The 22,755-nt window shown below is 46.9% G+C and overlaps 4 protein-coding genes across 7 annotated transcripts in view; 2 read left to right on the forward strand and 2 right to left on the reverse strand.

The window, feature by feature from the left end:
- Positions 1–8,794, forward strand: part of LOC117899634 (ankyrin repeat domain-containing protein 50) — a 30,179-nt gene extending 21,385 nt beyond the window's left edge. Inside the window, exons 2-6 of one of the 2 annotated variants that reach the window (XM_034809792.1) lie at positions 1,174–6,759; positions 6,842–7,152; positions 7,222–7,399; positions 7,463–7,721; positions 7,792–8,794. In XM_034809792.1, the coding sequence (XP_034665683.1) occupies positions 1,335–6,759; positions 6,842–7,152; positions 7,222–7,399; positions 7,463–7,721; positions 7,792–7,975 (6,357 nt within the window). In that variant the 5' untranslated portion in view covers positions 1,174–1,334 and the 3' untranslated portion in view covers positions 7,976–8,794. The remainder of the gene's footprint in view (positions 1–1,173; positions 6,760–6,841; positions 7,153–7,221; positions 7,400–7,462; positions 7,722–7,791) is intronic. The other variant, XM_034809793.1, reaches the window with a different exon arrangement.
- Positions 8,795–9,484: 690 nt separating this feature from the next.
- On the reverse strand, positions 9,485–11,735 carry LOC117899635 (protein C12orf4 homolog). The gene is made up of 3 exons (XM_034809794.1): positions 11,130–11,735; positions 9,760–11,068; positions 9,485–9,694 (listed from the first exon to the last, which is right to left on the reverse strand). Exons 1-3 carry the CDS (start codon positions 11,308–11,310, stop codon positions 9,574–9,576), a joined length of 1,611 nt encoding a protein of 536 aa, XP_034665685.1. The 5' UTR covers positions 11,311–11,735; the 3' UTR covers positions 9,485–9,573.
- A 761-nt stretch (positions 11,736–12,496) lies between these two features.
- LOC117896796 (heterogeneous nuclear ribonucleoprotein A1) lies at positions 12,497–19,470 on the reverse strand. 3 transcript variants are annotated; one of them, XM_034805294.1, is made up of 6 exons: positions 19,314–19,470; positions 18,698–19,172; positions 15,811–16,001; positions 15,444–15,741; positions 15,064–15,158; positions 12,497–12,832 (listed from the first exon to the last, which is right to left on the reverse strand). In XM_034805294.1, the coding sequence occupies exons 1-5, from the start codon at positions 19,362–19,364 to the stop codon at positions 15,082–15,084; spliced, it is 1,092 nt and encodes a 363-aa protein (XP_034661185.1). In that variant the 5' UTR covers positions 19,365–19,470; the 3' UTR covers positions 12,497–12,832; positions 15,064–15,081. The 3 variants fall into 3 exon arrangements, with proteins under 3 accessions (XP_034661185.1, XP_034661184.1, XP_034661183.1); XM_034805293.1 differs by lacking the exon at positions 12,497–12,832 and adding an exon at positions 13,214–14,598; XM_034805292.1 differs by lacking the exons at positions 12,497–12,832; positions 15,064–15,158 and adding an exon at positions 13,214–14,598.
- Positions 19,471–20,138: 668 nt separating this feature from the next.
- On the forward strand, positions 20,139–21,315 carry LOC117897451 (zinc finger protein 330 homolog). The gene is made up of 2 exons (XM_034806296.1): positions 20,139–20,671; positions 20,732–21,315. Exons 1-2 carry the CDS (start codon positions 20,180–20,182, stop codon positions 21,182–21,184), a joined length of 945 nt encoding a protein of 314 aa, XP_034662187.1. The 5' UTR covers positions 20,139–20,179; the 3' UTR covers positions 21,185–21,315.
- Positions 21,316–22,755: the final 1,440 nt, after the last annotated feature.

The following is a 22,755-nucleotide window of genomic DNA, read 5'->3' on the forward strand; positions in this document are numbered from 1 at the left end:
TCATTAGTTACATTGCCGTTGGTAGTTGGTCGGTCGTTGGTCGTTGCCACCTACAAAAGTACCATTACATCACATCCCTTGGACCCACCACCCAACCATTGCTTCCACAGAGACTCAACGACTAAATTGAAGTTTAAAATAAAAACTTTGTGGCATGAAAGACATTATTTACACAGAGGCAAGTTACTTACACTGAGGGAAATGATGGAACAGTCTTATCCTTAAGTAATTTGAGTTTTGGGTTGAGTTTAGATTGGAATTATTACTCTAAAAGCTGTCAGCTGTTTCTTGCTTAAACCGAACTGCAAGGGACAGTACTCAGAAATTCTTCAATTAAGAGACTGTTCTCTTGGTGCATCCACCGTGCAGCCGTACCCCATCCATCTTTAGCACCCTAGTCTTCTTCCTTCACGACGCACATAAATATACTCTCTTCTCTCTCGCTCTTCTACTCGCACATTCGTAAGCTTAGAGATATATATTCGTGTGTATGGTAAAACCCGAGAACAAAAGATACTGCGCGTAAACACAAGCGCAGGAAAAAATGATGACAAGTCGAATGCATGGGTGTATCTATGTGTGTGTGCGTGTGTGCATGTGTTGATGGGGTGAATGGCTGGGAGAAGGAGCCACGGCTATGCCTGGTAGCTACCAAAGGGTTAAAAATGTACAGAAATCAGGTCAATTGTTTAGCAGGATGCTAAAAAATAGAAAAACATAAAACGAAAAGTGAAGCCACTGGCGAAAAATGGCAAAATGAAAGTGCTATTTAAGTTCTAGCAAATTGCCCACTAAAAGCCCGTATAGACGCCAACGCTAAAGGTAATTTGTGTTATCTTAAGGGCATTATAGAACTAAATGGGCTGATGATTATCGTAAAGAGAGTTTAAGGATCTAGATCGTTAAGGTGTCCTTAGGTTTTGCTGTGTAATATCCTAAAGGCGATTAAAAGCTGGGCATGGGCGCTTGATTTGGAAAGTTTACACATATTGAAGTTCGTTTGTTGGATTTGTTTTGAAATTAACTTTTAGATAGATAACGTTTTGGGAGAAAACTCTACCCTTAGTGGCAGTATCAAATTTAATTTGACTTTCATTCGATTTAACTGCATTTTCATAGCATTTAAATCATGAACAAACAGATTACTAACCTCCTCCCTCTCTTTATTTGCAGTCATTTGTGGAGCTTAAGTGAAAGGCAGGAAAGTCAGACAACAGCCAAAAAGGGGAACGAACCCGCACAGCTGCAAACGCAGACAGCAAACGGATTACAGACATCCTCCAGATACAGCTCCAGCTCCAATCAGCGCTCCAGCAACAGCACCAACAGCAGCAATGTCTAAGCACACGGATAACGATAATCTGCGCAATGACATCTATGAAAATCTGCCCTGTCAGGCGATGTACAACGAGTCTGTGCGGAAAATCCATCAGCAGCAGCAGCAGCAAAAATCCACGCAGTCCTCCAACATCGTCAATCCCAATGCCAACTCCATAGGCAACTGCAATTCCGCGCCGGCGAACAAAGCCTCCTCCGGTGGTGGCAAGGAGATGCTGTATGCCACACCACTACGAAAGTCGGATCGCTACAAGAGCGGCGAACGAAGTCGCCACACGGGTGCTGCCGCTGCTGCTGCTGCAGGGAACTCAGAGGCGAAACTCTCCAACTATCGCGACTCGAATCGTTTGGCCAGTGCCCGCAATGGGAATCCTCTACAGGTGACAGATCTAGATGCCGACGAGGATGATGCCGAGGTCGATGGCGTGGATATCTGTGCCTCGACCAGTGCCCTGGTGGGTGGCTCCAAGTACAGCAATCAGCCGTTGGGCAGCGGCACAGGCACAGCCAACCAGCAGCTGGAGGATCGACGAATACTCAACTTCCTGAAGGACACCACGCAGCTGCAGAAGAAGCTGGAGATAAGCGGACGCGACTGTCCCAATGCCAGCTTCTCGAACCTCGCACGAGAGGAACACTTTGCCAATTTGGTGCAGCAGAACTTCCCCCAGGAGATGGCCCAGCACTCGAATGGCGACACAAACGGCGGCGGATCGGCGCCAGAGGAGGATGGCCAGGAGGCGGCAGGCGGCGCCAAAGAGGACACCGATGGCAATCTGGAAGCGTTGATGCAGCGCAAAATATCGCCGGACAAGGAGGTCAATGGATTGGTGCACAGCGGCGGCCTGGAGTCGAACAATCGCATCGTGAGCACCGTCTACATCCATCGGGAATGGGTGCTGAAGAAGATTGCCCTGTGCCTGGAGCAGCGAACGGCGGGCAAGAAGCCCGTGCCAGTGGGAGGAGCATTGGGCGGGGCAGCGGCCTCCTCCAGCTATGTTTCGGCACGGGCCAAGGCGGCGGCCATCTCCAGTTCCAGCTACAATGGCTGCCTGGTGCTCGGTTCGAATGGCTCCGGCAAGACATCCATCTGCCAGGCCATCATGAAGGGCAACTCCGGCACCAAGGGCATCCTCAACAGGAAGCTGCTGGCCTGCTACCTGATCGAGTCCCAGAACCCGGAGTGCCACAGCCTCTCGCTGTTCATGCGCAAGATCGTCCTGCAGCTGCTCAGCCATGCCTCGCTGATCAGCCGCGACGACAGCCAGCGGATCATCGACGAGGGCTTCTCCTTTCTGCGCGAGGAGGCCCAGCAGCAGGAGTTCAAGCTGGACGAGGCCATGAACAACATCAGCCTCAGCGAGAATGCCGAGGAGCTGCTCATCGAGGAGCTGAAGCGTGGGGCAAGCGAATGCGACTCGCAGGCACTGGACGCTGGCTTCCAATCGCAGCGCACTTCCACCATCAACAAGGCGGCCAAGACCTGTTTGACGCGCCAGCAATCGGAGCCGGCTCCACTGCCAGATCAGCCGGAGGATCAGCAGGACGAGAAGCTGGGCGCAAACAGCTATGGCACGCATCCACCCAAGCGCGGCAAGGAGCGAGGAGAGCAGGACAAGGACTTGGGCAGCGAAAAGGAGCTGAAGGAGTTGCCTGCCAAATCCAGTCCCAGTCCCAGCAAAACCAAGTCCAAGATCCCCATCAAACGTGGCAGATCGGGCAGCGGTGTGCTTTCCCCCTCGAAACTGGCGACCATCAGCAATGGCAGCGGCAGTGCCAGTGGCGGCCAAGCGATCCAGCAGGGTGGCGGCGAGGACATAGCCGATCTGGGCACAGAACAAGAAAAGAGCGAAATCGAGGCGGCCATCAAGGAGGATGACAAGACGTTAGAGAAGGAGAACAACGAAGAGGAGGACAAGCCCGAGGCAGACAAGGATTTGACACCCAGCAATGAGCTGGAAACGGAGCCCCAAGCAGAGGCTGATGCCGCAGAACCTCTCATAGATTTCACAGAGAATGGCAAAGTGAATGGCAAGCAGGAGTACCGGGAACGGGAACAGGAGGAGCGTCAGGCACCGCCAGCGCTCGCCGAGAAGCCCAGGAAGCACACAAACACACTGCCACCGCCGCTGCCAAAGACCAAGAGCTGTCGCACCATCATTGCGGATGGCTACTACGAGCTGTTGCTCTCCAATCCGGAGATACTCGAGTGCCTCAGTGTGGACAACATCGAGACGAATCCCGATGAGTGCTTCAAGAAGGCTCTGCTCTTTCCGCTGCTCGAGTTGACGCCACCAAAGACGGCGCTTCTGCTGTTGATCGACTCAATCGATGAGAACTACATCAACGAGGGCAATCTCATATCCACGCTGAAGGGTGGACGCTGCAATGCGGCCATCCACAAGAGCCGCAATGTGGCGGAGCTGCTGTCGAACCACATCCATTTGTTCCCCAAGTGGCTGTTCCTCGTGTGCACCACCAAGAAGCAAACGAAGCAGATCACCAGGATGTTCACGGGCTTCAAGAAGATCACGCTGGACGATCTGCGCAAGTCGCATGTGGTCAAGGATGTGCAGGAGTACATCATCAATCGATTGAACTCGGACTTCAAGGACAGCATCATGCTGACTAAGGAGATCATTGAGTCGCTGCATCAGCTCTACATCAAGTCGAACGGCTGCATCCTCTACCTGGAGAAGGTGCTCCATGGCATCAAGGATAACTTCTTTAGCTTCCGGGAGATCAAGCTGATTCCATGCACCCTCAACGGCCTGTACTTGTACATCTGCCAGAAGTCCTTCAACAAGAAGCAGTACATGAAGATTCGGCCGCTGCTCAACGTTCTGCTGGCCTCCTCGGGCTACGTGGACAAGTTGTTTCTGTTCAACTGCCTGCGCACCCACAACTACACCATCGACTGCCAGGAGTTCGAGAAGCGCCTCCAGCTGATGCGCAACATCCTCGCCTACGATGCGAATGCGCAGCGCCTCAAGATCTTCCACAACTCATTCGCCGATTGGCTCGTGGACGTGAAGTTTGCCACCAAGAAGTTCATCTGCGATGTCAACGAGGGCCATGTGATGATTTCCATGTACTATCTGCTGGTGGCGGACACCCTGTGCGCCAATACGGTCCGCCGTTTCGCCTACCATCTGATCAAGTCGGGCGAGTACCTGACCAGCCGCCACGTGGACATGGATCTCATCCTGATGCTGCTGGAGTCGCGCCTCAACCTGAGCGACTGCTTCTACACGAATCAGATGAACTGCTGCGCCCAGTGCGAGCATGACTTCAAGTACGACGGCAACTTTCTGCCCAAGACCCGCTCCATGCTGGAGCGATTCCTCGCGAACGACCTGAGCGAGCCCTTTGCCCAGTTCCTGTGCGATTTCTTCAAGCCCAGTCTTCCCACGGATGCCAAGATGCTGAAGCTGCTCATCGAGACGGGCATCAATAATGCCGAATCGCAGAACTCCTGCGAGTCCTCGCTGATGTCGCCCGAGCTATCGGAGAAATCGCAGAACATTGACTTTGAGCTGGCCGACCTGCTGCTCTCCAGCGAGAAGAGCTGCCTGCTGGAGACACAGCGAGCGGGCAGCCCCTCGGAGCACAGCGAGCCGCCGCACGAGAGCCAGGACGATAACGCTTCCAGCACGTTGCACCAGCTGTCCGATTCGCATCACATCGAGCTGCACAAGGGCAAGGCCCTGATCCATATCTTGGCCAACGATGGCAACCATCAGCTGCTGGAGCGAGCCCTCAATGCGTGCAAGAGTCCGATAGATCTGGAGATTGAGGACTACAATGGCCAGACGGCACTCAATATTGCGGCCAGGAATGGACACCTGGAGGTGGTGAAGCTCCTTCTCAGCTTCTCCCAGCCCTGCAACGATGGCACTGGCAGGATGAAGCGCGTGGACGTTAATCATGCGGACAGGGATGGTTGGACCCCCTTGAGATCCGCCTCCTGGGGCGGACACAGCGATGTGGTGCGTCTTCTAATATCCCAGCCAGCCTGCAAAATAGATCTCGCGGACAAGGAGGGACGCACTGCTCTGCGGGCCGCTGCCTGGAGCGGACACGAGGACATCCTCAAGCTGCTGATCGAGTCGGGTGCGGATGTCAACTCAGTGGATCGACAGGGTCGCACTTCGCTGATTGCCGCCTCCTACATGGGCCACTATGACATCGTGGAGATCCTCCTCGAGAACGGAGCGAATGTCAACCACTTGGATCTGGATGGACGTAGTGCCCTGTGCGTGGCTGCCTTGTGCGGCTCCTCTGGCTACAGCAAAGTGATTTCCACGCTGCTGGATCATGGCGCGAACACAGATCAGCTGGACAACGATGGCATGTCCCCGCTGCTGGTCAGCTCCTTCGAGGGCAACGCTGAGGTGTGCGAACTGCTGCTGGAGAATGCCGCTGATCCGGATCTGGCGGACTTCATGGGACGCACGCCACTGTGGGCCGCCTGCACGGCGGGGCATGCCACGGTGGTGAAGCTGCTGCTGTTCTGGGGATGCGGCATCGACTGCATGGACTCTGAGGGCCGCACAGTGCTGAGCATTGGCGCCGCCCAAGGCAATGTGGAGACAGTGCGGCAGTTGCTCGATCGCGGCCTCGACGAGACACATCGCGACAATGCGGGCTGGACGCCCCTCCACTATGCCGCCTTCGAGGGCTTCCATGAGGTGTGCATGCAGCTGCTCGAGTCGGGCGCAAAGATCGATGAGTGCGACAATGAGGGCAAGACGGCCCTGCATCTGGCTGCCCAGGAGGGACGCTTGAATTGTGTGCAGGCCCTGCTGGACATTCACTCCAGCTTTGTGGACCAGAAGGCGCACGATGGGAAGACCGCCTTCAGGCTGGCCTGCCTCGAGGGACACATGGAGACGGTGGAGTTTCTGCTCAAGTTCTGCTGCGACGTCAACTCGAAGGATGCGGACTCGCGCACCACGCTGTACATTCTGGCCCTGGAGAATAAGCTGGAGATTGTCAAGTACCTGCTGGACATGACCAATGTGGATGTGAACATTCCGGACAGCGAGGGGCGCACGGCACTCCATGTGGCCTCCTGGCAGGGACACGCGGACATGGTCAAGTCCCTGATCGAGGCCGGTGCTGATGTCAACTCGATGGATCTGGAGGCGCGCTCTCCGCTGCACTCGTGTGCCTGGCAGGGCAACCACGATGTGATGAGCATTCTCCTCTACTACGGCGCACAGGCGGACCACGCCTGCAAGCAGGGCGCCACAGCACTGGGGATCTCTGCCCAGGAGGGACACGAGAAGTGCGTGATCGCTCTGCTGCAGTTCGGCGCCAATCCATACAAGTCGGACCACTGCGGACGCACACCAATCAAGCTGGCTGCCAAATCGAGTCGCACCAGCATCCTGAAGATCTTCGAGAGCTACACCAAAAGTAAGACCAAACGCAGGAGCATCCTTGTGCTCTGTTACTAATGCTTTCCCCTTTGCCGTACTCTCCCCACCCTGCTCCCTAGATGATGCTAATAATCCCAACGAACCCAAGTTCCATGCTCACGCCAGTATGCTGCGCTCCCCGGACCAGCCGCCGGCACTGCCCCTGCACCAGAACCTGGCCCCCTATCCGGCCCATGCCTCCGCCTCCTCGGTCTGTTCGGCCGCCACCACGGCCACGGTGCACAATGGCAGTCAGCTGCACGTCCTCAATGCCTCCAGTTCCACGCACAGCTCGAACAACTTCTACCAGAACACCATGCAATCGGATACGAGCAGTTTGCACAAGCGCAAGAGCGTCATCTCTAGTCAATCCACGGGCAGCAGCAATGATGTGAGTATAAACCACTTGATGGAAATCCAATTGGGGTTCGAATCTCATGAGTTTCTTTTTACGTTGCAGCAAGCGCCGCTTACCTTCACACAGCAACTGCAGCGACAAAGCAAACTCAGCTCGCGAAACAATCTGATGGTCAATTCAAAGCATGCCTCTGGCTCGGGACACAAGTCCAGTGGAGGCGGAGGCGGTGGTGGCCAGCGGCATTCGCAGATGCTGCCCGATCTCAGCGAGCATCAGCTTGGTAAGCAAATCAATCCTCAAGCCAGAGCCAAACTAATTACATTCTTTAAACGAACACGAACAGCTTCCAACATGACCAATGAGGCGGACATGTATGATATGGAGTGCATGTCGCCGTTGTATGCCACGCCACCGCATTCGCCCAGCAGCGAACTGAGCTCACCGGGCCAGCTGCCAGGACTGAATGCATTTGTGGATGATGACAGAGCCGGCACGAGCAGTGGCGGTGCCAAGGCCTCCCTGCCGGATAATCATTTTGCGCGAGACACGCACATGCGCATCATACTGGGAAATCTCAAGGAAAATCAGCCCAGTTCCTCTGGGTGAGTCAAGGGATTAAAAAGGGAATCTACTGCCACACAAACTAACATCTTTTCTTCTATCCGAAAACAGCAAGAGCAAGCGCAGTGGTGTATCCAGTAATCCGGCAATGCGGCTTATACGCAGCCGCTTCGATGCCGCTTCCCAGCTAATTCGACGCACGAACAACATACTGTCCTCCAGCAGCAATCAAGGCTCCTCCAGCATTGGCGTCAAATCGGGCACCTTCCAGTGGCGCAAAGAGAGTCAAATGTAAAGGGATAAGGAATTCCCTTACCACACGTGCATACTCAATCTTCAAAGCATAATAATTTATTTCATTTTTATCGTACTTTTGATAAAGTATTTGGTTTTTTTGTGATAGTTTCAATATTAGTACACTTTTAATATGTATTCTTTTGATTTAACTAAAATATATGTAGGCATTTACATTTACTATCCACACCAACGTAGTCTAAGGCATGAGCCGAGTATTAAGCTAAAGATCCATATATAGAGATACGATATTTCATCATAACCCCCATTTTGGCATGCAACTTGTAGTAGACTTTGTTCTTCAATGTAGGCAAGAAATCTAACGAAATTTAAATAGAGACGACAGACACAACACGACGCGAATGTGTATACTGGGGCACACACAGCACTGTTCCCAGGATGTATTTTTAACATTAACAAACAGAAGCAATAAGTTATAATTCAACTTTAATATAATTTACGCTGGATCGATCAGAGCTGGCCAAGATGGTGGGGCTCTGTGAGCCATACTACTCCAATGCGCACTTATTGGCAAAAAGGCAAACGGCTATAGCAATGTAATTTATTTATACGTACCATTTTAACACTGATGATTTATGCTGGTTATGTCAATTCCTTAAAGCCCACGCCCTAAGCGAACAAATAAGATGTAAAACGATGTGCATTATATTCGCTCGCAAAAAGAAAAACACTCAATGCGGTCCGTTCCTGTACCTAAAACACTCGTCACTAATTTTATGTAAACCAACCTCCCCTACCCCATTAAGCCGGTTGAACAAACGAAATACACTTTATCGAAATATACACTGATTGAATACTATTTTCTGAGCCTCTACTCCCATTACTGCAAAGCAGCGATACGACACACACACACAGCAGACAACGTAATTGGCTAAACACCAAATAAACATAATAAGCAAAAGTTAAACAGCGAAACACACAGAGAACATGATGGATGGAAACCTAATTAATTGTTAACGAAGAAACTTAAAATAAACTATAAAATATACCGCAGAACAAAGTTGTTTAGATTTAAATACATACTATATATATATTTCAAAATGCATATTTACAAGTTAAAGAACAGAGTTATTCAATGCAAACACCCCCCATATATTATAATATTCACTAAAGATAACCGAACAGAACACAACCACATACAACACACCTTGGCAGCAAATGCAAGACAGAGAGAGAGAGAGGAGGGGTCTAAAAAACCAAAGATAACCCATTTACATTTGGAAGTAATATACACATGATACCTACATACACATACCTAACATATAACTACATAAATAGTATATGCATACATACATTGTACGAGTAGTAGTGTTGTAGTTGGTAAACAAAAGGTTGCGATAAATTATTGACAAAAATTGATACAGGAACATTTACACAAAAATTCTGAGTGTGTGTTAAATTTACGAGTAAACAACTTTTTGAGCATGGCGACGAATACCGAAGCATATATACGTATACATACATACATATATATATCTATATATATAACTCTGAATCTGAATAAACTGTATATTCATACAAATACATTAGAGTAGTCTTTTATATATGTAAGTTCAAGTGTTATTTGAGGAATGTCTACTACTTGCTGGTGTCCACCAGTATCTTCGGATTGGCCACGTGAAAAACGCTGGGCACCATGCCCGCCAGCGTGGTGAACAGGCTCTCCGATATATCATCCGGCAGTAACAATTGCAAAGTGCTGCGAAAAATATAACCAATTAATGAGTGTCTATCTCTGCCAATCCATAAACACAAAGCACAAACCTTAACTCTGCCCCGCCCCAGGAGGCTGACTCAATCATGAATCCTTTGGCGCACTTGAAGACCAGCTCCGCACGCCTGATGCACCACTGTACGGTCATGTCTTCACTCATCTCGTGGCGCAACAGAGCCGGAATCGTCAGCGTGGTGATGTCGTGTCTGCTGGCTGTCTTCAGGATGTTCCTCAGGCCCAAAATCACCGGGTGACGTGAGTTGATCTCACTTGGACTGTTAATCGGTTCGTCCGAGATCAGATGGAATATGACATGAGATTGAGACAAATTGGAGTGTTTGGTAATGAAGAAATCTCCTGTTTTCAGTCGGGGCACATGCTTCTTGGTGGGCGAGGGCGTGACGCTGCCCTCGGCACTGCTGTTGCTGCTGGCAGTGCTCGGAGTGCTGGTCGAATCGGTGGTGCTGAGGCTGCGGATCTGCTTCTCGATCTTCTCCAGCTGAACATCGATCTGATCAAAGTGGAACTCTGTCGATCTGTTGGCATTTTTGATGATATTCTTGTTGGCCTCCGCCTGAATGGACGGCGTCAACACCACGACACCACACAGTGAGCTGGAGTAGAGGCCCAGGGCCATGTTCAGGCCATTTAAGCTCTCCTCGGCATGCAGGGGACTGCAGAGCTCCGTCACGTTGGCACTGAGAATGCGAATGTTGTGCATATGCTTCAGCTGGGAGCCCAGATGTATGGTGAAGCTCTCCTCCATCGATGGCTGTTGCGAAACGAACATGGAGGAGCGATTGCCCAGCGGCGTGGCCACCGGCGAGACCTGAAACATTTGGCTCACTTGACTCGTGATCCAGTCGCGGTACTCGTTCTTCTGGTGACCCATCTTGGCCTCCAGCTCTGACTCGTAGCGCTTGCGGACAAAGTTCTGGGTGGTGTACTGCTGGGCCAGCAGATTGTTTATGTCCTCGGAGGTGGTGGTTATATCCAGCTGATTGATTTGGCTGTCCATCTCCTGCTGCTGGCTCGTATTGAGAGTCTCCACCTCACTGTCCATGTGCTCCGTCATGCCGGCTATTACCTTGGCATAGGCTCGTTCTCGTTTAAGAATCTCTTCGAGCGACGAGGAGTGCACGAGGCGATGGAAACTCTGCGCAAATATATCCTCGTCCCTGGGGCCCACACGATCTGCAAACTGCAGCAGCTCGTCCTTATACAGCCGCTCTGTATTCCGCACAATGGCCTCCACGTCGATTTCTTCGTTGGCCGCTTGGGTGATCAACTTCTCGGCGTAGTCGTCCAGGAACTTTTGGTGCTCAGTGTCCACAAAGTCCTGCAGCTTGCTCTCCAAATCTGCAACATAAATCAAACCTCAGGTATACCGAATTGTGCCTGCTTTTCGTGGAATACCTACTGATGTTCTCGTCGAGATATCGCATCATGGGATCCATTTGGTTGAGGAGCTGCGTAAGACACTCCTCCAGGTTCTCCTGGTCGAATGGGAGTTTGATGTCCAGCTGGGCTACGCAGTCTTTGTTTTCATGGTCCTTGTAGTTGTACACAAAGGTAACAGTACGTGTGGCAGTAGAGTCCATGTCGGAATGCTTTTGAGTTGCAGCTATGATGATGAAGGCGTTCAATCTCGTTGGCGTTTTCCGGTAATGGAGGGCGTATCGAGGAAGACCTCACTCGGATCGTAGGGAGTGTTCACGAACCATTTGATGGACTAGAACATGCCGTAGCCCTGTGAGATTGTTGGATTCCTGCTTGTGGTAAAATCCAAATTTGTACCCTGACTTTGTTATGGTCTCGCGGTTTATGCCGGTTTTCTTGGTGAGATTCTTTTGTTATTTTTTCTTCATCGGAATTATATTCCTCGACTTTGATAGGTTTAATGTTACTGGCAAAGAGTATTACCACTGCACATATAACTATATCGGATAGATAAATCAATTCTTTACGAAACCATCATATTTTAAAGACTATTATTAACATTTTTATTGGCTTGTTGATACAATTAAGTTTAGACAAAAAACAGTGTGACCGCGGATTTATCGTTAAAATATACCGCACGACCATGAAAACTACACCGGAATATTACTTACCTTTTCAATATCTTAAATCGCTTTCATCGATTTTGATGTTCTATTTAATATAACCTGCTATTTAGTATTCTCAGCGATAAAACTATATTTTTATCCGATTTATCAATCAATTTTCCAAAAGATTGGCTTGTTTTCATGACTTCTTTTTGTTGGATTGTTTACAAATTAAGTTTAAAACTAAAAAGGTCAACCAAAAAAAATAGCAAAAACGTAACTAGAGTGGGGATGACAACATGTTGCTTGTCAGCCGGTAGTAAGGTGTTATGTTATAAGAAGGTTTTATACCCTATTTTGTTCTTAAATATTAATAATATCTTCATGTTCATGTATGAGATATTTAACCAACACTGATTTTTTTTTGCATTGATTGGAGCCTGAGATTTCCAACATTTCCTCAACTCGAGGATATCCTTCTTCCCAAGGGTAGTACATTTTGCCCTTTTCTGTGACCATGTTGGAAAACAGCAAACATTACAATATACAACATTTTTGTTTACAGATACTATAATATGAAAATATACTGCAGCTAACAGCTGTTGATTTGCTCAGACGACGTGCTGTTAAACGCAACATAGAGAACTGTCAGTACGAACACTGTAAACACGCAACAAATCATTAAGTGTGTACACACTATTAACATTATAAAACTAAACTCAAATATATTATTTAACACAAGTTGGTTTTGATAATATTTCTTTATTGAAGAAGGTCAAATAATATAGCTTAAAATAATATTGAAATACGTACAAAATGAGTATTTTCTTCAGCCTCTCCCGAGGGGAACTCGCACAGCGTCATCCGCTGCTTGGGGTGGCGCGGTGAACATTCCCAGAAGCCCATCTGAAAATTACAACTTTTTGTGCTGTTTTGGCAGGAGGAGACTTACCCTTACCCCATGGGCCGGATCCCCCATCGAATTGCAAGCAAAATGTGGATGGTCCGGGTCCGTGGCTGCTTAGTAGCGCGACGGCCGTCTTTTCATTTTCAGCGCTTCGCATTACTTTTCAGCCAACTTGCAACAAAAATTACAATAATACATAGTTGTAAATGTCATGGATGTTACAGGGGAAGAGAGAGAGAGTGAAATTGTGATAAACGAACGAAAGATTGAAACCAGATAGAGTGATGAACAACAAGAAGAGTCGCTTAAATGAGGTGGTTAAATGGCCCGCCCGACAACAAACGCTACAATAACAATTTGCTGGCTGCTTGCCTTCTGTCTTCCTCCTTCCTCGACTCGAATCTCTCCTTCATTCCAACTCTCCAACTTACACTTCTGCTCAGATAGATCTCTCTTCGCTCTGCTGATGCGCTGCTGCTCTGCTACAATATTTCAAATATACACAAAAACTACAAAATCTTTAGCTAAACAGATTTCTTATTTTGTTTAAAGTTTTTCTTTTTTTTGGAATTTGTTTTTGTCGAATTTACATCATTCATTTGCTGTATATATCTTATGTATTTTCGAATCTTGTATTTCGCTACATTAATGTGTAAAATTTCGTTAATAATAATTGCGCTGACCTCAGACGACAACTGCATACAGACTGATTGCTAAAAGGTAGATTACATTTAATTGTTGCTTGATTAAAACTAAACATTGGAGATAAGTTAGTTCCATGTCGTCACTTATAATTGTACGTACAAGAAAGCTAAGATTCCTCCACACGATTAGGGTTGGGTTCGGTTCGGTTCAGAGCTCAGCAGCAGTTCGCATAGAACTTGAATGTTTGGTACTCGTAATCGTACACGTAAATTAACGCTAAGGCAGCATGCGGCTGGCAGGCAGGCAGCTGAAGGATGGATTGCCATTGCCATTACCGCCGCACCGCACACTCTACTCTTTTAAGATTATGACAACTTAAGCCTAGTGAAAGTCGTAAAATGTAATACATATTTTCATAAGTTTGTGTGTTTCTGCGCACTGATTATCAGAAATTGTTGGCGGCAGCCCACGCCCACGCCCACAGCCCAATTGCTGCATGGGGGCCGCGCTTGCTACATACTCTAAAATGTACAAATAAAGTGTGGCCTCTCGGCTGCCGCCTTGAAGTTTTACATGGCTGATTGCATTTATAGGGTCGGTAACAAGGTAAAAGATGGTGGTAAAAAGATGGTAAAAATTGTGTGGATTGGATATACAAATGTTCGCTCGTAAGGCGCGCGTTTGCTCTAATTTACAATGTTACTTATACTGGTTGTTGTTTTTGTTGTTGTTTCTACAAATAGTTTGAATTTTAAGTATATATTTCTATGGGTATTGGATTGTTTTTGATGCGTCTCACAGAAGGGGTAATCAATCATCAAGTGCAATAAGCATTAGTGAATCGAATTGAATCGAATCCTGGCCAGCTGCTGTGTACGTGTACTTCTGCTTGTTGTGTGTGTGCATGCTGTGTGTGTGCGACTCGACTCGACTCTCTATGAATAAAGCTTTGTCTGATATTCAATCTGTGCCCTCTGATCGATGCACACACACGGCTGCTCTGCTCTGTACTTGTACTGCTGCACTGCTGCACTGATCTCTCATTCTCATCTTATTCTTTTCTCTGTCTGTCTGCACTTCTCTTCTTCTGCTCTCCTTTCCACTCCTTTCCTTTCCTCTGCACTTCTCTGCTCTGCACTGATCCTGATTACTCTCTTCTCTTCTCTGTCATGTTTTGGTATGGTTTGTGGTGCTCGGAAAACTTCTTCATACTTCTTCATACTCATTGAATTGCGTATCGTTTACTTGACTGTGACTTTTGGGTTTATACTGAGCGACTTCTAATTTATCACCTATAAAATGTCGATAAATGAGAAACGTTATTTAAAACAGGTTGCATACGAAGAGAATTCTTAATTGCTGATTTGGTATTGGTATTGGTTTTGGTTGTTTTCTAAATACGTTTACAAAAATAAAATAAATAGCATATTTGTATGTAGTCTTAATTAATGTTCATTGCATATGTAAATTGGTTGGTTGGTTTTCTTGCTTGGTTTTAACACAAAATGTTTTCAAGTTTACGTTTTCAGTCCTAAATGCTTTTACAAACACTACCAAAGAAATGGCGATAATTTAAGGCCTACTCGCTATGTTGATAAAGATAAAAACAAAAGAACAGATATACGCTTGTAGAACCAAACGAAAGGTTAATGGTTTGATTGGCCATGGATAGGATTAGTTGTTGTTGTTAATGGACCGACTTCACTTTACTTTACTTTCGTAAACCATAACTAATTAAACAGATAATGGTGTCTCACCTCGTCTGGTATTCTCCCTCAATATCTGCGGCTGTTGCCGCCACCGCTATTGAAGCCCTGATTGTTGCCGCCATAGTTGCCTTGGTTGCCACCGCCTAAAAGAAAACCCAGATCACATAAGATCACGTAAGCATTCTTCACTAATTACTTTACTGATAATCTCTCAATAAGTCCGCCAGGCGGACTGCAAAAATACAACTAAATCTGTAGCGAACATAGCGAAAGCCATCGTCCGTTTATCTCACAGCATTTTGTTATTCTTAAAGCTAACTGCCAAACTCTATCGATGTTCTAACAGTAAGGTGTCAGGGTACTGTGTGCTAATCTCTCAAGTGCGTCTATTCATTGTAAGATGATGCATTCGGTACGATTTTTCTCACCTGCTTTGTTGCCAAAGTTGCCTCCTTGGTAGGGCTGCATGCGGTTGTTGTTGAAGTTGCCGCCGCGCTGGGGACCGCCGCTGTAGCTCTGTTGGTACCCGCCGAAATCATTGCCCCCACCGTTGCCCCAATTGGAACCTCCACCAAAGTTGCTGCCGCCATTGCCATTATCCCAGGGACCCATGTTGTTGCCCCAGCCATTGTTGCCGCCACCACCGCCGTAGCCGCCACCGAAGTTGTTGTTTCCGCCCCAGTTATCATTGCCTCCACGGTTATTTCCCCAATTACCGCCGCCATTCTGCAAAAATATTCATACGTCAGTCAATTTATAATTCAATTAGAAAGTGGATTTCATCCAGACACTTACCCAATTACCGCCGCCATTCTGATTGCCATAGCTGCCGCCACCGCCGCCCATGTTGGATCCACGGTTTCCACCGCCACGACCACCCTGGCCGCGACCACCACCACCGCCGCCGCCTCCACCCATTTCGTTCTGCTTGGGCAAGGCCTTCTTCACGTCCACCATTTTGCCATTCAGCTGATGTTGCTTTTGCACTGAAAAGAGTCGAGTAAAAGTGAACCCCAATTAACATTTGATAAGCTATTGATTCGGCAATCGATTCCCCTCTCGAGAACTGGTAATGAGTGTGCCAAATACTCTTTCATCGCTGATGCACAAAAGCAACAGTAACAATAATATAATACTGGCTGGGATTTCATTTTACAGTCATGAAACGCCGCACAGACACATCAAACATTGCTATGCGGAGCTGGGACTGTGTATTAAGTTGATTTCAAGTACATGGAGATGGATTTATGAGTGTAACGAGGCTGCGTGTTACACTGAATAGTGATTTGATTTACATTCGCATAACATAGCTTAGCCGACGCTATAATTCATCTCACAGCGTTTAAAAAGAAACGGTTCAGGCAAAGGGTTTCAAGCCAGACGGTTTGTCAGTACTGTGTAAGCCAAAACGGGATGGTTCTCGATTTCTAAGTCTAGTAAAAATGGATATAATAAGGTAGGGACTGTGTCAAATACTCTTTCATCGCTGATGCACGCAAGCACCGGCAACCATGATATAATACTGGCTGGGATTTCATTTTACAGTCATGAAACGCCGCACAGACACATCGAACATTGCTATGCGGAGCTGGGACTGTGTATTAAGTTGATTTCAAGTACATGGGAATGGATTTATGAGTGTAACGAGGCTGCGTGTTACACAGAATAGTGATTTCATTTACATTCGCATAACATAGCTTAGCCGACGCTATCATTCGTCTCACAGCGTTTAAAATGAAACGGTTCAGGCAAAGGGTTTCAAGCCAGACGGTTTGTCAGTACTGTGTAAGCCAAAACGGGATGGTACTCGATTTCTAAGTCTAGTAAAATGGATTTAAAGGGACTGTGCCAAATACTCTTTCATCGCTGATGCACGCAAGCACCGGCAACAATGATATAATACTGGCTGGGATTTCATTTTACAGTCATGAAACGCCGCACAGACACATCAAACATTGCTATGCGGAGCTGGGACTGTGTAAATATTTTAGTTCAGGTACATGGAAATGGATTGATATGAGTGTAACGAGGCTGCGTGTTACACTGAATAGTGATTTGATTTACATTCGCATAACATAGCTTAGCCGACGCTATCGTTCGTCTCACAGCGTTTAAAAAGAAACTGCTCGGGCGAGGGGATCAAACCAGACAGTTTGTCAGTACTGTGTACCTGAAGGGTTCTGATGATTCAAAGGGTGTAATTCATACATTTTATTCGTAAGGGAGTGTGCCAAATACTCTTTCATCGCTGATACACACAAGCACCAGTAACAATGATATAATACTGGCTGGGATTTCATTTTACAGTCATGAAACGCCGCACAGACACATCAAACATTGCTATGCGGAGCTGGGACTGTGTATTAAGTTGATTTCAAGTACATGGGAATGGATTTATGAGTGTAACGAGGCTGCGTGTTACACAGAATAGTGATTTCATTTACATTCGCATAACATAGCTTAGCCGACGCTATCATTCGTCTCACAGCGTTTAAAATGAAACGGTTCAGGCAAAGGGTTTCAAGCCAGACGGTTTGTCATATAAAACGGGATGGCTCGATTTCTAAGTTTAAAAATGGATTAATAAGGTAGGGACTGTGCCAAAACGCCGCTGACAGCACCGGCAACAAAATAATTGGCTGGGATTTCGGAGTCATGAAACGCCGCACAGACACATCAAACATTGCTATGCGGAGCTGGGACTGTGTAAATATTTTAGTTCAGGTACATGGAAATGGATTGATATGAGTGTAACGAGGCTGCGTGTTACACTGAATAGTGATTTGATTTACATTCGCATAACATAGCTTAGCCGACGCTATCGTTCGTCTCACAGCGTTTAAAAAGAAACTGCTCGGGCGAGGGGATCCAACCAGACAGTTTGTCAGTACTGTGTACCTGAAGGGTTCTGATGATTCAAAGGGTGTAATTCATACATTTTATTCGTAAGGGAGTGTGCCAAATACTCTTTCATCGCTGATACACACAAGCACCAGTAACAATGATATAATACTGGCTGGGATTTCATTTTACAGTCATGAAACGCCGCACAGACACATCAAACATTGCTATGCGGAGCTGGGACTGTGTATTAAGTTGATTTCAAGTACATGGAGATGGATTTATGAGTGTAACGAGGCTGCGTGTTACACTGAATAGAGATTTGATTTACATTCGCATAACATAGCTTAGCCGACGCTATAATTCATCTCACAGCGTTTAAAATGAAACGGTTCAGGCAAAGGGTTTCAAGCCAGACGGTTTGTCAGTACTGTGTAAGCCAAAACGGGATGGTACTCGATTTCTAAGTCTAGTAAAAATGGATATAATAAGGTAGGGACTGTGCCAAATACTCTTTCATCGCTGATGCACGCAAGCACCGGCAACAATGATATAATACGGGCTGGAATTTCATTTTACAGTCATGAAACGCCGCACAGACACATCGAACATTGCTATGCGGAGCTGGGACTGTGAAGAAAATGAAACAAAATGATGTTGTAACGAGGCTACGTGTTACATTGAAAGTGAAGAGGGTGGATTGTTCCAACTTGAGCTCGTAGCTCAATACAGGGTGGAAAGCTAATAAAACGTTGCTTTGTGTTATCACACAGCCGTACATTATAAATGGTTCGGGCTTGCGGACCCATGAGTACACACTATGAAGATGTCTTTAACTTACACACAACTTTGTCCACTGGATCGTAGTCATCGAATTCAACGAAGGCAAAGCCACGCTTCTTGCCAGTCTCCTTGTCCATGACAATATTGATGTCCACAATGCTGCCAAAGTGCTGGAAGTAGTCGCGCAGACTCTGCTCATCATGGTCGTCCTTGAGGGCGCCGACAAACAGCTTTTTCACAGTGGCCCCAGCATTTGGCGAGTCAATATCTTGGCGTGGCACGGCGCGCTTAGGCTCAACAACGCGTCCATCAATCTTGTGGGGACGAGCCTTCTGGGCCTCGTCAATCATGGAAGAGTGAGAATAGGTGATGAAGCCAAATCCACGCGAGCGCTTGGTACGTGGATCCTTCATGACCACCACATCGACAATTTGGCCCCATTTCTCAAAATGCGCCTTCAAGTTATCATCGGTGGTGCGGTAGTCCAGACCACCAATGAACAGTTTACGCATATGCTCCGGCTCGGTGATATCCTAAGAAAAAAAGCAAATTATTGATTTTTCCACAGCAACACATAACCTCTCTTCCGCTTGGAGGCACATGCGTAATTTTCAAAATGGCGTCCGCTGAGACACGCATTGGAAAATTCATAATTCCAACAAAGATCTACTTACATCATCGTGGCCGTTGGAGTTTCCGTTCTGATTATCGTTATGGCCGCCCATTTCACTATTTTCAATGCTCAATATGCTTTAATTTTATATTTATTTGAACAAAAATTCACAGGCACAGCCTTCGCGTCGTTGAAAAAATTGGAAAAGTGTGGCCAACTGTGCGTTCGCGGAATTATCCATAAAATATACCCCAAAACCCTCAAAAATATACCAAAATATACCGACTCATTCTCATAATATACCGAAAAATTTACCGATGCAAATCATTTTTTGTGATTTTGATGTTGTTTGTTATTAGTATCTTGAAAAAACTTTTAACATTGAAAAAGTAATTTAATCCGATTGAAGAACCAATTTGGCGTATTATAAATACTCACTTGTGTTGAAAGCGAACAGCAGATAATGAGACAAAAAGCAAATTCCGTAGCTAGTCCTAATTTGATAATATCTAGTTTCACATTTCACAACAATCCGCTTAAGTAGTGACATAGCAGCCAGCTATTTGTCAAAATTGGTGCTGCCAGATCAGTAGAAATAGCTTAGAGTTCTTTAGCAGGGTGACCATTTAGGGTATATAACTTTCGGGTTATGTAAACAACGAATAGTAGTTCAACGTATATAAACGGCTTATCGGTATATAATAGTAGGTTTAATGAATTGCATCCGCCAAATAGATTCCATTTTTGAGGTATATTCAAGAATTGTAGGGTATCGAGACTCTTTGTTTACGGTATATTTTGCAAACGAAATGGTATATTTCGGTATATCTCCGAGGGTCTGGCGGTGTTTTTATCGATAATTAATTCCGCGGGTCACACTTGTTTTTAGGCATTTTTGTTAACTTAATTTAAATTAATTTGTTGAAAATGCCGAAAAAAAAGACAGGGCAGCGTAAAAAGGCTGAAAAGCAAAAGCTGCGCCTTAAAGAGATTCGCACCCGCGAAACTCCGCTGGCCGATGTGCCCTGCAATGCGCCGATGGACTGCGACAAGTGCGAGAAGAAGCAGAAGTCTCGGGCGTTCTGCTACTTTTGCCAGAGTATTCAGCGACTGCCGATCTGTGCCCAATGTGGAAAGATCAAGTGCATGCTGAAGACGGGCGACTGCGTGGTGAAGCATCCCGGCGTGTACACCACCGGCATGGGCATGGTGGGTGCCATTTGCGACTTTTGCGAGGCCTGGGTCTGCCACGGCCGCAAGTGCCTGACCAGCCATGCCTGCACGTGCCCACTGCAGAACGCCGTCTGCCTAGAGTGTGAACGTGGCGTTTGGGAGCACGGTGGGCGCATCTTCAAGTGTTCCTTCTGCGATGGTTTCCTATGCGAGGACGATCAGTTCGAGCATCAAGCTAGTTGTCAGGTTAGTCCATTAGTCCAAGTCCATAAGTCCATTTCCCTACTAACTTTTTTCCCCTGCCAGGTGCTGGAGTCGGAGAACTACAAGTGCCAATCGTGTAATCGCTTGGGTCAGTACTCGTGCCTGCGCTGCAAGACGTGCTACTGCGAGGATCATGTGCGCCGCAAGGGCTTCAAGTACGACAAGAACAAGGCTATTCCCTGTCCCAAGTGCAATTACGATACGTCCGTCACCAAGGATCTGAGCATGTCGACGCGATCGCACAAGTTTGGCCGCCAACAACAAGGAGGTAGTGATGATGATGAAGAGGGCTATGGCGGCTACTATGGCGGCGCTAGTGGCAGCGCTGGTTACTATGGTGGCGGAGCCAGTGGCGGTTACGGCGACGACGATGATGATGAATCTGATGACGATTACGATGATGACGACGATGATGAGGATGATGATGAAGATGAAGAGGAGTCAAGCGCCAGCGAGGCGGAGAAAGATGCTGCCGAAAAGAAAACCACAAAATAAGACCTGTAAAACAGACAAATATTTTGATCTGCACTTGTACCCCTTTCATATGGTCTGTGAATCAGTTTGTTGGCTGTGTAATTGTTGGGCCTGTAATGCAATTGTGAAATAAATTCAGTTGTCAAATCAACCCAATGCCGACTGTACTCCCAGACATGGCAACAGGCTTCACCTGGCCCAAAATGTGCAGGCAATGTGTCTTGGGCCAAGCTTGGTTCTTTTTGTGGCCTCAGGCGAATGCAACAAGCTCCAAGTTGGCTCTTGGCCAATTGGCCATAGATTGAAGGTGGACCAAAGGGACCTGGACTTCATCTATAGAAGAATTTGGAGGAGAAGAAGGATGGCTGTTGTAATCAGGCAGCTGTGTTAAGGGTATGACGGTACGCACATGATGATGGCGATGGCGATGCTAGCGGCGCAGCCGACACCGACGCTGGCTGACTCTGTTGATAGACTCATCCATCTCCAATCCACTTACGAACGCAAATATTTACACAATTTACTCGAAAACGGAGGTATGAGCATATAATATTTCCAAAAACGATGGCAAACACTCACGCATACATATATCCAGCGCACGCACTCCAGCCCAGATACCCAGCACACACAGACACAAATTTGGGAACATTTGGGAAATGTTTGGCAGTTAGGCAGAGCAGAAGAGCACAACATCAGCGAGGGAAAGCAGCAGACGGGGACAGAACCAAAGAACCGAACCCCATCATCATCAGGCAGAAACATTTTCAGGCATTGCAAATCAATGATAAGAGTGAGAGAGAAAACAGAGCAGGAGCGGAGTGGAGCATAGTATAGTTCCCCTGCATATGAATGAAATCATATTGTATGTGCCGTTACTTATACATAAACATGCGCGAGTGTGTGTGTGGGTTATGCTGTGGGGGTTTGAGTGATTGGGAGGGCAAATCAACTGTGTACATAATACAGATTAGTATGAGAGAGGATATGGGATGCACATCACATACAGTGATGATTCGTTGGACTATACTCAAAGGAAAACGAAAGTTCTCCGGTGCAGTAATATGAAAGCTGGAGAGACTTACAAAATAAATAGTGAAAAAGGAAATACTTCTGAAATTCTGTAGAAATGTTAAACTGCAATTTGTAGAGATTTATTTGAATATCTTGATTCATGGCAATTATTAAAAAAATCAAATAACCAAATTTGATTGAAATTTAGATGGGCTGTAGTCTAATTGCTGCAACTATAACTATCCATTATTCTTCCAATTTGTTCGTATTCTCTCCCATGTTAAACTGCACTAATTGTTCACTCTATCGACCAATCACTGTTTCCACATACCGATGGCATAGATCAGGGCCAGCTTAAATATAATGGCTGCCTGCCAGCATTTTGTGTCTGCATTTCAATCAAAATGGCCAGGGCCCCATGTCCAATGTCCAAGCGAAGAGGAAGTCAGGGCTACTCAACGAAATTAGAAATGCCTTTGGGCGTGGGCTGGCCGATGATGATGATGATGATGGGGGCTAAGCAAGTGAATCCCTGGCCCGTGGAGTGTGGGATGTAGAATTGTTTTGGACTCTGCTCTCTG

Source organism: Drosophila subobscura, chromosome O (assembly GCF_008121235.1).
Source record: "Drosophila subobscura isolate 14011-0131.10 chromosome O, UCBerk_Dsub_1.0, whole genome shotgun sequence".
In the NCBI taxonomy this organism is placed as follows: Eukaryota; Metazoa; Arthropoda; class Insecta; order Diptera; family Drosophilidae; genus Drosophila; species Drosophila subobscura.

Coding starts and splice junctions, on each gene's coding strand:
- LOC117899635 (XM_034809794.1), bottom strand. CDS start 11,310: ATGGACTCTACTGCCACACGTACTGTTACCTTTGTGTACAACTACAAG. Junction 11,069..11,129: donor ATATCTCGACGAGAACATCA/GTAGGTATTCCA, acceptor TTTATGTTGCAG/ATTTGGAGAGCAAGCTGCAG. Junction 9,695..9,759: donor TGGGGCGGGGCAGAGTTAAG/GTTTGTGCTTTG, acceptor TATTTTTCGCAG/CACTTTGCAATTGTTACTGC.
- LOC117896796 (XM_034805292.1), bottom strand. CDS start 19,364: ATGGGCGGCCATAACGATAATCAGAACGGAAACTCCAACGGCCACGAT. Junction 19,173..19,313: donor ACTCCAACGGCCACGATGAT/GTAAGTAGATCT, acceptor TTTTTTTCTTAG/GATATCACCGAGCCGGAGCA. Junction 15,742..15,810: donor AGAATGGCGGCGGTAATTGG/GTAAGTGTCTGG, acceptor ATATTTTTGCAG/AATGGCGGCGGTAATTGGGG.
- LOC117897451 (XM_034806296.1), top strand. CDS start 20,180: ATGCCGAAAAAAAAGACAGGGCAGCGTAAAAAGGCTGAAAAGCAAAAG. Junction 20,672..20,731: donor AGCATCAAGCTAGTTGTCAG/GTTAGTCCATTA, acceptor TTCCCCTGCCAG/GTGCTGGAGTCGGAGAACTA.